This window comes from Pseudopodoces humilis, chromosome 1 (genome assembly GCF_049639895.1).
Source record: "Pseudopodoces humilis isolate 2021_Gansu_Grassland_sample_001 chromosome 1, ASM4963989v1, whole genome shotgun sequence".
NCBI classification, from domain to species: Eukaryota; Metazoa; Chordata; class Aves; order Passeriformes; family Paridae; genus Pseudopodoces; species Pseudopodoces humilis.
In genome coordinates, this window is record NC_142200.1 from 74,400,535 (window position 1) to 74,416,056 (window position 15,522).

Here is a 15,522-nt window from a genome sequence, read left to right on the forward strand (position 1 = left end):
AGGTTTGAGAATTGCAGCCCCTTTTGAAGCAGCATCCAGGCTGTGATCTTTTCTAAATACAGGCAGTTCAACATCCCCCTTACAGAAAGAGAAGTCAGATGTGCCTGGGCCTGTGTAACAAGGAAGATACTTCTGGAATTTGTAAACAATGCTTCACATGTGAGATAAAGTTTTCATTAAAATGGGAAACTTCTGTTTCAGCCATCTGCAGATGGGTGTGGTGCTCTGGACTGATGATGAAGTAGTTGTTGTTTTAGGAGTGTCTTGTGGCTCTTCGGCCTTTCCCCATGAGCACATGTGAGCTGCAGCCATAGAAGGCAGAACACCCAAGCACGGCTCAGAGTGTGTTCAGGGCCAGCATGGCCTGAGACAGTGGTCTGGGGTGTAGCCTGATCCCCACTGAATAGGATAAGCTTGTGTTTGTCTCTTTCAGGCTTTGTGTTTTTCTCTTTGCAGGCTTTCCCAGGGAAACCAGGGAGGAGTTCTCTTATCTCTCCGTGCATAGACAGCTGAAAGTTAAGGAAGGACTGAGAGTTACATAGTCAAAGTCAAGGAACAGCATGGATTTAATTCCTTGCCTAAACAGATCATAATAAATTAAGGGGGAACTCCCCCCCAAATATGTGAAAGCTTCACTGAGTCATGTAATCTGTCCTGGGCTTGTCTGGTAATTTACTTGATACCCTGGGGGAGAGCTCTTATTTCCTGCCCTTCAGTTTTAGGGCTGGACTTGGATTTCATTTTTGTGAATATTGTAACATTTATTAGAGGTCTGATACTATATTTATGGCAAAGAAAAGCACATTTGCATAGGCTTAATTTATCTTTGCAAGGATTATTTTTGCCTGATGTAATTGAGGTTGGGAGAACATGGGAAGGGAAGAAAGGAGAAGAAAAAGGTGTAGTTTATATTGTCAAGAGTGCTTTCTTCTTTTTGTAGTCTGTGGCGCAAACCTATCGGAAGACCTAGTAGTATGACACAAGCAAAGCTTCTTTTCTCTAGACTTGGCTTCAGTTTTTTTCCTTCTGTGATTAACATCCTTCTAACCTTCCTTGATGAGAGTTTTGAGAACCATTCTAAAACATGAACACCCAAGGTTAGGCTCAAAGAGATCACCCAAAGTATACCAAAAGTTTGGACTCAGTCCTGTTTCGAATTAACAAGAAAGATACTGAGGCAGGCTGCAAATGCAGAGCTTTAAGAGTTTCTAAACACCCATCTCTTCTTTGCACTATAGCAGTCCTAGCACATCAGAGACCAGAGTTTCCTGCTTAGACTCAAGTCTCTTATAGGACTTCTAAACTGCATTTGTTAATCCTAGGATGTATTGGGACTATTCCACTAGGACACTCGGCCATAACTCACTTGTAAATCTTACTATTTATGCTGCTTTTTCACAAATGATGATACACTTGATGCATGACTTTTGGATGCCTGACTTCTGTAAGGATGGAAACAAATGTGCTCCTTCTGTGTTTGGTCACTTTCCACCTTCCTGCTGGATATGTGGACTTGATGATAAGTGTCTCTACCAGCGGTTAGAATTTCTTCAGCTCTAGTAGTACACATTTGAAAAGTCTTCTGTGCCTGACTGTAGTGATTTTCCCAGTGTTGAAGTAGGCCAGTTTGCAAGTAGTGGATTGGCCATTTAGGCTGATCTTTATTCTAGATGTGTATATAAAATACTAATTCCAAGTTTTGTGTGGAGGAGACATTTGAATAGGTATAAATAAGGAGCTAAGGAATTAATTTATTCACAGTTAAGTGAAAAATTATATAGAAATATAACAAAATCTTCAGTAAGATTATATTGTGCTACCTTTAAGAAAAGAAGAAAGACAAGTACATTCCAAGGGCCTTTTTGTAATTTTGTTTCTGTTAATGGAGTGGCTTTAAAATGTACTGACTGACTTTCATTTAATCCTGTGAAACTAACTTGTTTCTCTCCAGAACACATATACGAATGCAGATAAGCTTCTAGAAGCAGCAGAGCAGCTTGCTCAGACTGGAGAGTGTGACCCGGAGGAAATTTATCAGGCTGCCCATCAGCTTGAAGACCGGATACAGGATTTTGTCAGGCGTGTGGAGCAGCGCAAGATCCTGCTGGACATGTCTGTGTCCTTTCACACTCACGTTAAAGAGGTAAAACTTCTGCTAATTCTGGCGATAACTTCAAGCCCAAACCTGGTATTATCCACTGTTGCTTTCACTGTTAGAACCTTGTCATAGGACACCATGAAAACCTCTGTTACGTGATGAGTTTTGGTTTGTAATGCACTGTGGATTGTGGGCTGGGGTAGCATGGTGGTTCTGTTTAAGGATTTTTAAAATTTTATTTGATTTTGATTTTTTATTTTCAGATGCATCTTTTACCTCCTTCATTGCGCAAGTACACATGCTTGTGTAGTTACAGGGGAGGGAGAATGGTCAGATCAGGGAACTGGTACAGCTAAAAGTCACCATTGTGGAGTGAGATACTGTGCACTTTTGGTTTTTTCTCCATCCAGCTCCCTTGTTGTCTGACTTAGCAGACCCATTGTTAGACTGACATGATTCTGGAGACCAAAATGAATGGCAGAAGCACAAAGCTACCTAAGGCAACCTTGTTGCCCAGAGAGACTTCATTTATTTCTGTGTTTTGCACATTGAATTTTTATCTCATATATTGACAATTCTAATTGCAACCTAAAGACCTTACCTGATAATGACATGGGTTTGCCTCATGTTTGCAATTTTTAGTCTTCTTCCAAGGTCACCAGGAAAAAAAATTCAGTCACATTTAATTTTCAGTAAGATTAGCTTTTTCCTCCAATTCAAAACACAGAACATTAATTTATGAGCTCATGGGAGAAGGTGGAACAGGCTACAGCAAGAATAAAGACTTCAGTAAGGTGTTTTGGTTTTTGCCAGTCTTAGGTTACTTGGTTTCTGTTTTGAGCTCATGTTAAATCTCCCCACTGTTCAAACTCAGTGAAAATATGAAAAGTTTCTAGATCACAACATGTCCCAGTGTGTCTTCCTTCACTGTACATTGTGAAATGGTCTGTTCAGTGGCAAAGTATAGTACTCAAAGTAGCTTCTTCAGCAAAACCTCCTAGAGGATAAGAGTGGGAGTTTTTGTAAGTAAAACATCTGCTTTGCACTAGAAACAAAAGCTCAAGGCAGTTGGTTTTTGAAGGAGGTCAGGATTGAATTACTTTTTAGACTTACACATGAGTACATAGCTCCCCCATCAGTTTTCTGTCAGATGGTTCCTTGCCAGTACTCTCACAGGACTCTGCTTGTTCAAACAAAATATAAATGCTGTTTCATAAACTGTTCTTAGGGGGCAGCTTTTTTGTTTCACTTTCTCAAGCAAACAGTACTGGCCCTTATCTGTTATAAAGCACAGGAGCAGTCAGCTGCTGAAATGTGTTCCTTTTTTAATATATATTTCTTCATTATCTGTTTTTCTTAGCATCAAAAGCAACAGCTGGAATGGTATTTAAATAGAATACAGTTGGTTGTAGTGACGAAAGACCAAGAGTGTAAAAGGATTTGCTTTCAAAAATGAAAGACCAACTGATATGTGAGTCACTGTTGAATAATTCTGGGTGGCTGATCCAGATGTGCTGGCACATTGCCACTGCTCCCCTAGATAATAATGTTCTATTGAAAAAAAAAGAAAAAAAAGAAAAAAGATATTTTGTATTTTGATTTATTTCTTTGGGAAAATGGCTATTATTTTGAGTCTGTAAGCACACACAGCTGTTACTATTGGAGCCTCTTTGCAGTCCAGACTTTGAGGGAAAAGTACAATGGTGGCTAATGTTGATTTTTTTTTTTTTTTTGGTTTTGTGATGTGAATGACCTTTATACCTAGCAATGCAAGGAAACATTTTAAAACTATCTATTTGTGTAAGGAAGGATATATTTTTATATATTTGCAGTCTACTTAAAAAATTTGAGATGGATGAGAGTGTGAGGCAGATGTTTCTTATTTAGTAGACTAGTCCTTGGTTCAGGCGCAAAGAAACAGCAAGCTCAAAGCTCTCCTGTGCTTTCTGTATTCTGATCTATTTTCAAGAGCATGTTCTTTGTTATCAAACGTGCGTACAGAGTGCTGAGAAGGCATCACAAAGCAGATGGAAGATAAAAATGCCCTAACCTGAAAGCCATCCGTGCTTATTGGCAGGAAAACTGTGTTTCTCCTGCAGGATGTGGAAGGTTGCTGAATAAATCAGTGCATATACCTGTAAGCAACATAACCTTTCTGCTGTGCTGTGAAGAAATTAACATGCCTGCTTAGCTACTGAAGAGTTCAAGCAGTATGATAATAGGTTAGTTGTTCAACCAGAAAGAGGTGCCTTAGATGTTAAATAAAAAGAAAAATACATAAAAAACCCCACCAAAACACACAAAAGCCAACCCCCAAAACATGAACCCATACAAAGCAAAACACCACCAATGCATTTTGCCCTTGAAGTGTTCAGGGCAAATTCTGTCTCTAGTATCTTCTTTTTGTGTTTTCCTGGTTAAAAAAAAATAAAAATAAAAATAGTAGACATGAAGAGTTAAACTCCTGTTTTGTGATAGTTTGGAGGGAGCTGCAGAGCTTAGAAAAGCTGTTTGTCTCAGTTGTTTGAAACCTGGCTCCAGTATCCTTCCAATCCCTTGATTTCTTTGAAGTAGGATGTTTCAGTATATGTTATTCTTTTCCCCCAGAATGTTGAATGAATGCTTCTTATTTGGATGAGAGTATTCCAATACCACTTCTCCCGTGTACATTTACATAACCTTTATACCTGATGCAGAATTTGCCTGCAACTTTTCTCAGCTTCCCTAGGAAGCAGCAGCCCTTCAGTGACTGCGCAGTACTCTCACTCTGTTCATGCTGAGTAAATCAGCACAGTTTCTGCTTTCAACAGTGTGTTTGCCACAAAAAGCTCTTCCTGAAAGTAACAGCCTTTGCTATCTATATGCACAGACCAGCTGTGTGCTATGAGTGCAGCAGCCTGTTACGATGCACATGGAGTATACTGTCTTTAGCATTTCCAGAAGTTTTGCAGTGAGGTAGTTACAAGCTGGTAGAGCTTCCTGTGGCTTACAAATACCAAAAAAAACAACATAAAAGTTCTCAGACTCCTCATAGACTAACCTCAGTAGACAACATTTTTCACTGGGGAAAAAAAGGATCTATTCAGAAATGACAAAAGTACAGTGTTATGTAATGGTACCACTCATTTTGTTTAGTGGTGATCTGAGAAAATCAGTTGCTTACTATTTGTGAATTGTGATTACACACTGCTATCTTATTACTGGTTTTAAAATTGTTAGGTTGTGAATATTGATTTTTAGCTCCCATGCATATAGTGAGAAATTTCAGTTTATAAGCCAGTCTCTTCAATGAAGTGATGTACTATAGTTAAGCTGTGCACTGGCAAGCTTTAAGTTAGGGATCATAAATATCCCTGTTAGGATCTTTGCATTGGAACTACTATGTCTTGACAGATTCCGAGCCTGGGGATGGGTAAGATAAAACTGAACATCTGAAACAGACCATTGCAAGACAGGGGAACCCTTGTGGCTTTTATGCCTTTGGACATTTAATAGTATGGCAAGGGATGAGGTGAGAAAAAATTGCATAGGTAAAAGATAACACTTAAAGATAAGAGTAACAAATAAGCAGTTATTATGAAAGGTTGTGTGCAGAACACAGGAGTAGGAGTCTCAATAATCTCTCTGTGAAATGTGTCTCAGACTAGAGATGAACAGCATTTTGGTGTGAGTTCAAATTCTTACATTCACATACATACACATGTGCACACACACTGTCTCCAAAATGGCTCCCTCAGCATCTGGGAATGAGAAGACTGAAATCCTGTCCAAACCAGGTGTTTGTTGTAGTGCCAAAGCAGAGCAACAGGTATTTTCCTAACTGGAGTCAAGTGTGGGAATGCAGATCAGGCTGACTGTATGTGGAAGAAAATTATCTCTTAAGAGCCTGTTGGTTTTTTGCATATAACCTTTTGTGTGTATTCTGACAAGTTGATTATAAAATAGCTCAGAGCACTTTTTATGTATACACAGTATGCTTAATGGTGTTGCTAGAAGACATGACTCTTCTTTTTTCATCTTACTCAAACTAAACTTCGCTCCAAAACAGACTGAGGTAGAAACAAAAAGAAGGGAAGTGGAATTGGCTAGGTTTTCAGATACAAAGCCATCACTGCCAAAGTAATGAAACAGTTGTCTGTGCAAGCTTTAGAAGGAAGGTAGCATAATTTTGAGGGTACCAGTGCATGGGAGGGCAGAGAAGACCTTGCTCTGGCCACAGTGCTGCCCATTCATTCACATCTACCTATGTAGCATGTGCATTTGATTCAAAAAGGTTGTTGATAATAGTCTCACTTTTTATCACAACTCACTTCTGGAAATGCACTTTCCTCTGCATTGCCTAGTATGGGAGGGTGTCCATAGCAGAGCCTCGCACTCATTGTGTCTCGAGCCATTTTGTCCCTGCTCCTTTGGTCCCATGTCCCTCCTGGGAGGGACATTTGATCTTTCTGTGCTGGTGGTCTGCAGGTTAAATGTGCATGTCACTAAAAGGCTGCTTTCTCCTCTGCATGCTGTTTCCAGCAGCAGAGCATCTTTTAGATGCCCTCATCTATGTGTAAAGGCTTTATCCATTTGACTTGTGCATCTCTAATATTTTTATTGTGTCATTATAGCAAAGCAGCGGTCAATGTAACAGGTCTGGTAAAATATATGAAGTGCGCTCTGGTCAGTATTTTGATACACCGCTCATCTTGTGAGAGTTGGGGAGGACACTTTTAAATCTGAAATGAGAAACACTCTCACTGGCTGCACACTCAAGTGTGTAGTGGCTTATTGCTGGTAGGACTGGAATTCAGTTTCCCAGCACAGCTTTTCTTCTCTTTTGAGTTTTTCAATACTGGTAACTTCTTTGCTTGGAAAAAAGGATGAAATTTAAGTCCAAGTGTTACTGAAATAGCACTGAGTGCTTGACAAAAGTGAGGCAGAAGTAGGCCTTTATGCTCTATTAAGCTATGTATAGACATTTTTCTCTTGTTCAGTTAAAAAATAGGGCAAATGTTAACAGGGTAGTAGTAGTAGATGTAATTTTATGAACATGTGGGAAACTTGGTTTTGCTGCAAGGATGAATTTATTCTGAATTGGAAATTAATTCCTTTAAAACCATAGGATAGATAGGGGTATTTGAAGCTTTTAAAGATAATTATATCTAATAAAAAAAAAAAAATGCAGGCATTTAATGTCTTAAATGCCACTGAAAAGGCCCTGGAAGACAAACCCCAGAGTGATTAGCATTTTAAGGTTTTTGTTTTTAAAAAGATGCAATATTTTGTGCACTGAATATCCTCAAAGCCAAAGCTTACAGACAAACATACACACACTAGCTCCTTTCTATGCCTAGACATACTTGTTAGGGAACACCGTTGCAGCATTTGGCCCTGTACAGATAATAGGTCCTTCAACAGCTGTGTCTGTGGTAATGCATATACTTCAACACTCTGCTGGAGGATGGGGGCAGAAAGAGGAATTTGCAGTTTTTACATGAGGAAACCATGTGGCTTTCTTTGCCTGAGCCTACTGGAAAGGCAGACTGAATATCCAAAAGCCATTATTATAAAAATTAAAAAATAACTTGTGAAAGAGTGTGATGGATATTTTACCCCTAATAAAATAATTTTGTGCTCTTGGGTGAAGAATTTGCTCAAAAACAATTGTTCTCTGTTTATATTCAGCAAAATACAGGGGGGTCTTATGTAACTGCAGTCTTTCAGGAGATTGCAGAGATGGGATTTAAATGGATAGAGGCCCATGATGGAAACACTGAAACTTCCAGGATGTTGCAGACAATTGAAATAATACCATCTCAGTGACTAATGGCATGCTCCCAAGAACTTAGGAAAGAGGTAGTACAGGATGCAGGCTCATTCAAGCAGATGTTTCTTAGTCTGTGCTATATTTAGAACAAGAAAAAAAATCTGCTGAGTGAAACATTTGTCTGTTAGGGATTCAGAATTTTATTTCCCTCTCTAATTTTAATTCTGATAAGATGCAAAGAGCAGATGAAAAGAGAAGAAGAACCTCTTTCTGTGACTGTATTGAGTTTTGTATGCAATTTTTCTCACCATATGTTGGAGCTGTCTTGCTGCTGGATAAATTTCTCACTGAGATCAGAGGACCTGATGGCTTGAGTAGGGATCTTCATGCTACTTCTCTTACAAAGAATAGAAAAAAAGCGTGGCTGGAATTTGCTCAAAAGTTCACATGAGAGAAAGTTAATAGTTTTTTAATTATGAGTTTGTGATTTTTTTCCCCCACTGGATTTTTGTTGCCAAGCTCTCTTATGGAATTATGTGTTACTTCAGAAAGTCATTGCACTGTAAAATCTGTAATTCTGCACTGCTGATCATGTATGGGTAAGCTCTTTTCACCCCCTGCTGTAAACTGTTTGCTTTCTTTTGGCTTTGCTGTGCAACCTCGTACAATCTTCAACCTTAATTTTGTATCTGAAAACAAGGTAATTTATGTAATTTCCAGTATATCCATTCTAGTTTGAAAGCTGCAGAGAAGCCAGATGGCTACTGCCACCCATTAAGAATTAAGCTTCTCTCAGTACATTGCATGAATTTCTATCCAGCTTTAATAACCTGACAGTTTTATTCATCTCTGGTGGCTTTATCATAACTTTTGTTTATAAACACCTAGATTATTTTGAGGGGAATATTTCTGTCAGAAACTTACTTGGTGGAAAAATGTAAAAAGTTTATTTAGTAATGTATTAGAGTAACTTCTGCTGTGGAAGTGTCACAGAGCTGTTTAGTCACTTCAGAAATTGCTTAAATTGTTCCACTTTCAACAGTGTATGAATCACAGCTAGGCAAGTAATGCATACTAATTATGCTCCTTTTTCTGCACTTTTCATAAAATGTTTTTGCTTCCCCAGCAGTGGACAATTCAGCTCATGGGCTAGGCAAACACAACGTATTTTTGAGCCCTTCGGTATCTTGGGGGCCGGATACCAGCTTTATAGTGATGGCTGTGCTGACCAGGCACCGAGCCAGTCAGCGTCACGCTCGGTTGTGCTGGTGCCCATGTCCTTCTGCTCGAGGCAGGTGGTGGTGCCTCGAACTGGTTGTGCAGAGGGAAAGGTCTGCGTGTCCTGTGTTGGCTTGGTCTCCAGCATCCAGGGTGAGCTCTGAGGGCATTATTCACATGCACACTACCTCACCAGTCCAGCACTTTTAGGTTTTGTTGCTTCTGCCAGATCTCCATCCAGTTATAGAAGTGTCTGAAGTGTATGTGAAGAATAAGAAATGAAGAGGTGAGGTGGATATTTCTTGTAGAGGTCTGACACAATTCAGCTGCAGAAGGCATTGTTAAAAGTTGAAGTGGCTCTCAGACCTGTTTTGAGCTGCAGTACAGGTACTTCTAAGGGGTCCAGAGGACAAACTTCATACAGTCTGAGAGACTCAAAATTACTTAATCGCAGTTCCTCTGTAGTAAATATCTGTGTAACTTTGGCCTTTTGTAGGCAGCACAGTAAGCATGGAGTGTATGTCAGCATGTAGAGCCAGCCATTGTCTTCCAGGCAGCACCAAGCACATTGCAGAAAACAACAAAGTGTTGCTCTCAAATGCCTGTATCTGCACATTTGTAAGCTGTACTGGTTATGGGTACACACCATCTTGTTTGGAAGGTCTCTGACTCAATGCCCTGTTTTTATGGCTCAGGCATAATATCCTCTGGGCACTGAGTAAAATTTTCAGGTTGTCTTTTCAGGCTTCTTGCTCTTAAGTTTAATTTGTTTCCCAGGTAAAGTTGCGTTCCAAAGTGCGCATTTGGAAAAAAAAAATTTGGATGCTGCATTGGGTTATACTGGAATGAATGTTGACAAGTGCTTCTAACCCACTTGCTAAGTTCTATTGATTTGTGGTCCTTTTAATAAGACAGACTGCTGTGCTGTGGTGTTTACAACTGTGGAGTTGCATTCAGGTTTGTGACAAACATTGTCGTTGAAGCATATGAGAAGTCAGAATAACAGTGTGTATAAACAGATAGTTCTGGTTTGGGGAGGAGGAGGTAGTGGATTTGTAGAAAAGAGTCTGGTTAAATCTCATCAGTTCATCCCAGTTGTGAAAACTTAGCCCATAGCTTGGTTTACTCAAAACCTACAGGAGGCATGTACAGCTATGAGATACCAAAACTGGCATTTGATTTTAAAACAGCTTAAAAGGAATTAATTAATCAAGATCTGGAATCATTCCCTGAGTTTTCTATTTTATGCAGTAGTTAGGAAACCTTTATGATCAGAACATACATATACAAACAGCAGCAGGAAATTACTATTTCTGTAGAAAACGTTTAGCAAAGGAATAAAGAAAACATTTGAGTTTTCTCTTTTTTGAATTTAGCCCAGTTTTGATTTCTTAGTTATGTATTTTAACAATGTTAACCTTTTAATTAGGTTCAAAAGGTCTCTAAAATTTTCAAAGGCCAAAATTAAAATGTCAAAAGACCTTAATACTTTTGATCAAGTCAGAGTTGCTCTTTTGGGATAAAAAACAAACTCTTCTCCTTGGAATAGCAGCAATTTGGGATGGGATGGTAAAATAGAGAGGAGGGACCAGTTTTGAATGCTTCCTGTGATAGCAGCTGTTCAGTGTGATGTTGGTGCTGCTTGTGGGAGTGTTGCAGGACACAGCCTTGCTCCTGCTGGTTTTTTTCAGTTCTGCAATAGATAGCTAATGGTTTGCTGATGAGTGACTTTCATATAGAGCTTAGGATGCAACAGCTTCCATCATGAAATTGTGGAAAAGAACACTGTAGGGTTCTTTATGTGACCAGCAGTGATACCTGTCCAGCATATAGCTAGGGATTTTTGTGTAAGCCGTGGTGCATGGGAATTTTTGAGAAGGGATATGTGCACTTGTGAAGCAGGAAGGAAGAATGTCAAATTAACTGGTAGAATTGCTTATGATGATTTTTGTTGTAATAGCGTGAAACTGAAATCAGGAGGGCAAACACCAACATGATAGAACAATAAGTTTTCACATCTGATTTATCTTTGTATCTTGTTTTCTGAAATGCCTTGTCTTTTTTCCTTTTTTTGAAGGCCACTGAAAAGTGTTATGTTGGCTGTGTGCAGTGTCAGCCTGGCAGTGCAGATTTGATGGTGGCTACAATACATCTCCCTTCCTTCCTTCCTTCCTTTCTCCCTTCTCTCGGACAGTGTTACCATAGCATTTCTCTCCCAGTGACTCTTGCGCAGAGCTGCAGATGGGATTCTCACTATGAACTCTGTGCTGCTCAATCAGATACGCTCAGTTCTGTAGAAGGAAAATGGGGAAGAAAGGGTGACTTAGCAACACGGATAAAGCTTTCCTGGTATTTCCAAGAAGCGAAAACCTTTTTTGAAACAAAGGCTTGTTTTCATTAATATGAGGATGGGATATTTCTACGAAGAAAAACAAATCCTCTTTCTTCCTGCCACCTCAGTCTGTTTTCTCTTGTCCAGGGGGATGGATTCAGAATAGTTGACTGCCTGATCCTCGGGCTTATGTTTCTTGGTTGTTCCACTTTCCTTTAGCTGTGGACGTGGCTTGAAGAGCTACAGAAGGAACTGCTTGATGATGTCTATGCTGAGTCTGTGGAGGCTGTCCAAGACCTGATTAAACGTTTTGGTCAACAACAACAGACCACTCTGCAGGTTACAGTCAATGTCATAAAAGAAGGTGAAGATCTCATACAGCAACTAAGGTAAAACAGATTTTTATTTAAATCTCTCCTTATGTTCATCTGATGTTCTCTGAGGTTCTTTCTATTTTGAGGGTAGAGATGATGAGTACAAGAAATGACCTATAAATAAAACTTGTAAATATTAGGACTACAGCGATCTTTCATGCTGTACTGATGGCCTCTAAACCTCTGTTTACAGGAAGCTCAGCTTATAAACACTGCTGCCACAAGGAGATTTTGTTGACATAACCTACCTTTTTGATAGAAGCAATTATGTGTTTTTGTAGTCTGACGTGCAGGGCTCCCCACAGCATTTTGAGTTCTGAGCAGCAGCTCTTCTATAAAGAGATACTTGAATTTGTTTTGCAGTCTGACAAGTAACTTCATTGTAGTAAGAGCCAAGTTTGTGGTCCATTTTATTCAAAAATGATCTGAATAAAAAAATTTGATTCCCAGCTGCTCTGGTACATGTCTCCTTTGCTGCAGGACATTAAAAAAATCTGAATTTGCAGGTTTTATACTTGAGTAAAAGATTAGGTAATTTTTTTAAATTAACTCATTTTGATTTCCTTTCCTTGCCAGGAAGATTGAGCAAATAGTTATCATATGCTGCTTCCTTTTCATAGCGGAAGTGTTTGTCTCTGGTTTTAAATTTTATCCTTTGTGTAAATAGAATTTACATGTTGAATTGGGCAAAAAATGAAAGTAATTATTATTTCCTAATTTTTTTTTTTCAAGTACTAGAACATAGTTTGGCTTTTTATTTACAAAGATGTACAGCCTTAGCTTTCATGCAATATGGTTTGCACCTACTTTATCTGAAGCAGGATTGTATCTTGTGGTCATGTACAGCATCCAAATTGTATAGGTTTTGTTTTGTTTTTTTTTCAATAATGCTCTTTTTTCTTTCCTCTCCCCTCTCTCTGCTTTGAATAGGGATTCTGCCATTTCTAGTAACAAGACCCCCCATAACAGCTCGATCAACCACATAGAGACAGTCCTGCAGCAGCTGGATGAGGCCCAGTCTCAGATGGAGGAGCTTTTTCAAGAACGCAAGATCAAACTCGAGCTGTTTCTGCAGCTCCGCATATTTGAAAGAGATGCAATAGATGTGAGTGTTTGCTTTCAGACTTGCACTGCATGCACTTCTCCTCTTGTGTAGGAATGTTTATGCTGAGATTGTGTAGCTGCATTGGCACGTGGCTCAAATGGCCGGTAGACTTCATTCTTACCTGAACTAAGGCTTTTGTCGTGTATGTGAAAGTGTCAGAAGAGCTCAGTGCACAGCAGAGCTGAGCTTTTTGATTGGCTCTCAGTGCATCTTTAAGCAAATGTTGGTTAAAATCTTAATGCACCAGTTACTTCATCCACTAAGTTTAGTCTGAATATCAAGCTACCTTGATATAACTAGTATGTCTGCAGTTAATATGAATAGGATTTGCAAGATGGTTTTGTACAAACTGATGTTTTGTGGTAATAACCCTCTTCCCTTCATTTTCCATATCAGCATTCTTTTTTCCAGTTGGCAGCTACGAGTGCTATTTGGAATTCTATCTTAATCACTGGGAATGTTCTGTGGGCTGTCATTTTTTAAAAATAAAATTCTCTTCCACCTCCGAAAATAATTCAATAGCAGCTGTAGTGCTGCACCCTTGCAAAACTTCAAGAAGTTTTGAGCCTGTCTAAACTTCGAAGGGGAGTTGCAGCTTATCTGTTAAAAAGTTTCTGTTTATATGCAGGAGGAACATGTATACAAACAGACATGAAACTTCACAGGCAGCTTAGGTTAGCAGAGTTGCATTAAAAAACTTCAGCTAAGTTCATGTGACTTCTGCTAGTCATATGAAAACTACTCGTGCTGTACACAGTGACTGAAACAGGTTGGTGCCATATAAGGTTCAGGGTTATTCATTGGTAAATGATCCTGTTTGATGTATAACAACTTAGCTTGAGATTCTGAAAACCAGGAGTTAGAGTGATAATTTTACCCCTTTGCTTGCATGTAGTAAAAGCTGCAGCTCTTGGTTATGAATGTAAAGGTAAATGAGGCAGTCAGCAAAAAGCTCCTCAGATTTTCAGTGATAGTGTCTTGGGTTTTTAGTATTTTGGTTTGGGTGTTTTTTCCCCCTTCTGAAAATCACGATTTGATGTCATGGCTGAAGTCTGGCTTAGCTAAGCACAGTGTTAGGGGCAGTGCAGAAATAGGAAGACACAGTTCCTTGATCCTTACCCACAGAGGAAGTGAGAGTGTGTGCTCTACAGTAATAACAGCTCTGGTGTACAGGAAGACTAAGAAAGTTTTTTTTTTTTTTCAATTTTGCAATTCATACTGGTCTGTGGAGAGTTTTTCTGACTATGTGAGAGTAGCTTTTGTACTTTGATCCTGTGAGAGGAGCTGTCTCACATATGCTTAAAATCCTTGCAGGAGTGATCAGCAGTGCTTGATGTCTGTGAAATGTTCTCAGAACACTTTTTTTTGAAGGAATGGCATCTGTGTGGGACAGTGCATACAAAGAAAATTAATGGAAGAATTAGGATAAAGGTTTGAATGAAGTTCACTATTAATTTGATTGCTGTCTGTTGTAGGTTACATAATCCAGGATTCTACAGTAGCAAATGGCTGGTTGCAGGAGCTCTGCTTTGTGGATATGTTTTAGTCCTTCAGTTCAGGACAGCATCTCTATAGGTAGGAGTACTTCTGGTACTGCTAATTGGTGATGCCCATAGGCATCAGAAAGTTGCAAACCCTAACTTCATACAGTCATAGAATAGAATGTACTGAGTTGGAAGGGACCTACAAGGATCATCAAGTCCAACTCTTGACCCTGCACAAAGCATCCCAAGAGTCAAACCATGTGCCTAGGAGTGTTGTCCAAACAGTTCTTGAATTCTGCCAGGCTTTGTGCTGTGACCACTTCCCTGGGGAGCCTGTTCCAGTGCCCATCTCTGGGTGAGAACCTTTTCCTGACTTCCAACATAAACCTCCTCTAGAGCTCTGCTTCATCTTGTTTCCTCAAGTCTGGTCACGAGTGAAGATGTTGGTACCTGCCCTTCTACTTCCCCTCATGAGGAAGTTGTAATTGCAATGAGGTCTTCCCTCAGCCTCCTCTTCTCCAGGCTGAACAGATCAAGTGACCTCAGCTGCTCCTCATAAGGCTTCCCCTCCAGCTCTTCAGCCTTTTTTTGGCCCTCCTTAGGATTCTTTCTAAGAGATTACTGTCTTTTTTATATTGTAGTACCCAAAACTGCACATGCTTGACAGGTCTTGCTTTATCTAAATCTGACACTTGGCATGCCTTTCGTTTTGCCACATAAAACATAAAGTAAAGCATCAGTTACCTTGTTGAAAGATTTGGTATCGTTTCTCTATATGGCTTGGAAATAGAAAACATGCTTATTTTAAATTGACGGAGAGTCCTTCAGGGAAGAAAATGGCTCTGGCTACAGAGTGACTTCAGCAAAATGTTGATTGTTTTGCTGTTTCTGTACCATATCTTCTCTGCTTCCTTAGCAAAACATGCTTCTCTTTCCCCTCTCCCTGAAGGCAGACACCTGTTCCAAAACTTACAGGAAGAAAATGTGGGGACTAGTTCCAGGTCAGTTGTTTGAAAGCAGAAGCTCAGCTGAAGTAACTTCATAATGAGGAGGAGTCACATGCCAGCCAGGAATTTGCAGACCTTGTTTTGACCTTCTCCTCCCTTCAGGATTTTGTGTGACTGGTCCAGTCATTTAAGACTTGGCTGTAGGGGCAGTT

The 15,522-nt window shown here is 39.6% G+C and overlaps 1 protein-coding gene across 4 annotated transcripts in view; it reads left to right on the plus strand.

The window, feature by feature from the left end:
- Window positions 1–15,522, plus strand: part of TRIO (trio Rho guanine nucleotide exchange factor) — a 244,543-nt gene that overhangs the window by 109,107 nt on the left and 119,914 nt on the right. For all 4 annotated transcript variants that reach the window (XM_014261572.2, XM_005533046.3, XM_014261576.2 and 1 more), the window contains 3 exons: window positions 1,952–2,143; window positions 11,620–11,789; window positions 12,705–12,879. In XM_014261572.2, the coding sequence (XP_014117047.1) occupies window positions 1,952–2,143; window positions 11,620–11,789; window positions 12,705–12,879 (537 nt within the window). The remainder of the gene's footprint in view (window positions 1–1,951; window positions 2,144–11,619; window positions 11,790–12,704; window positions 12,880–15,522) is intronic.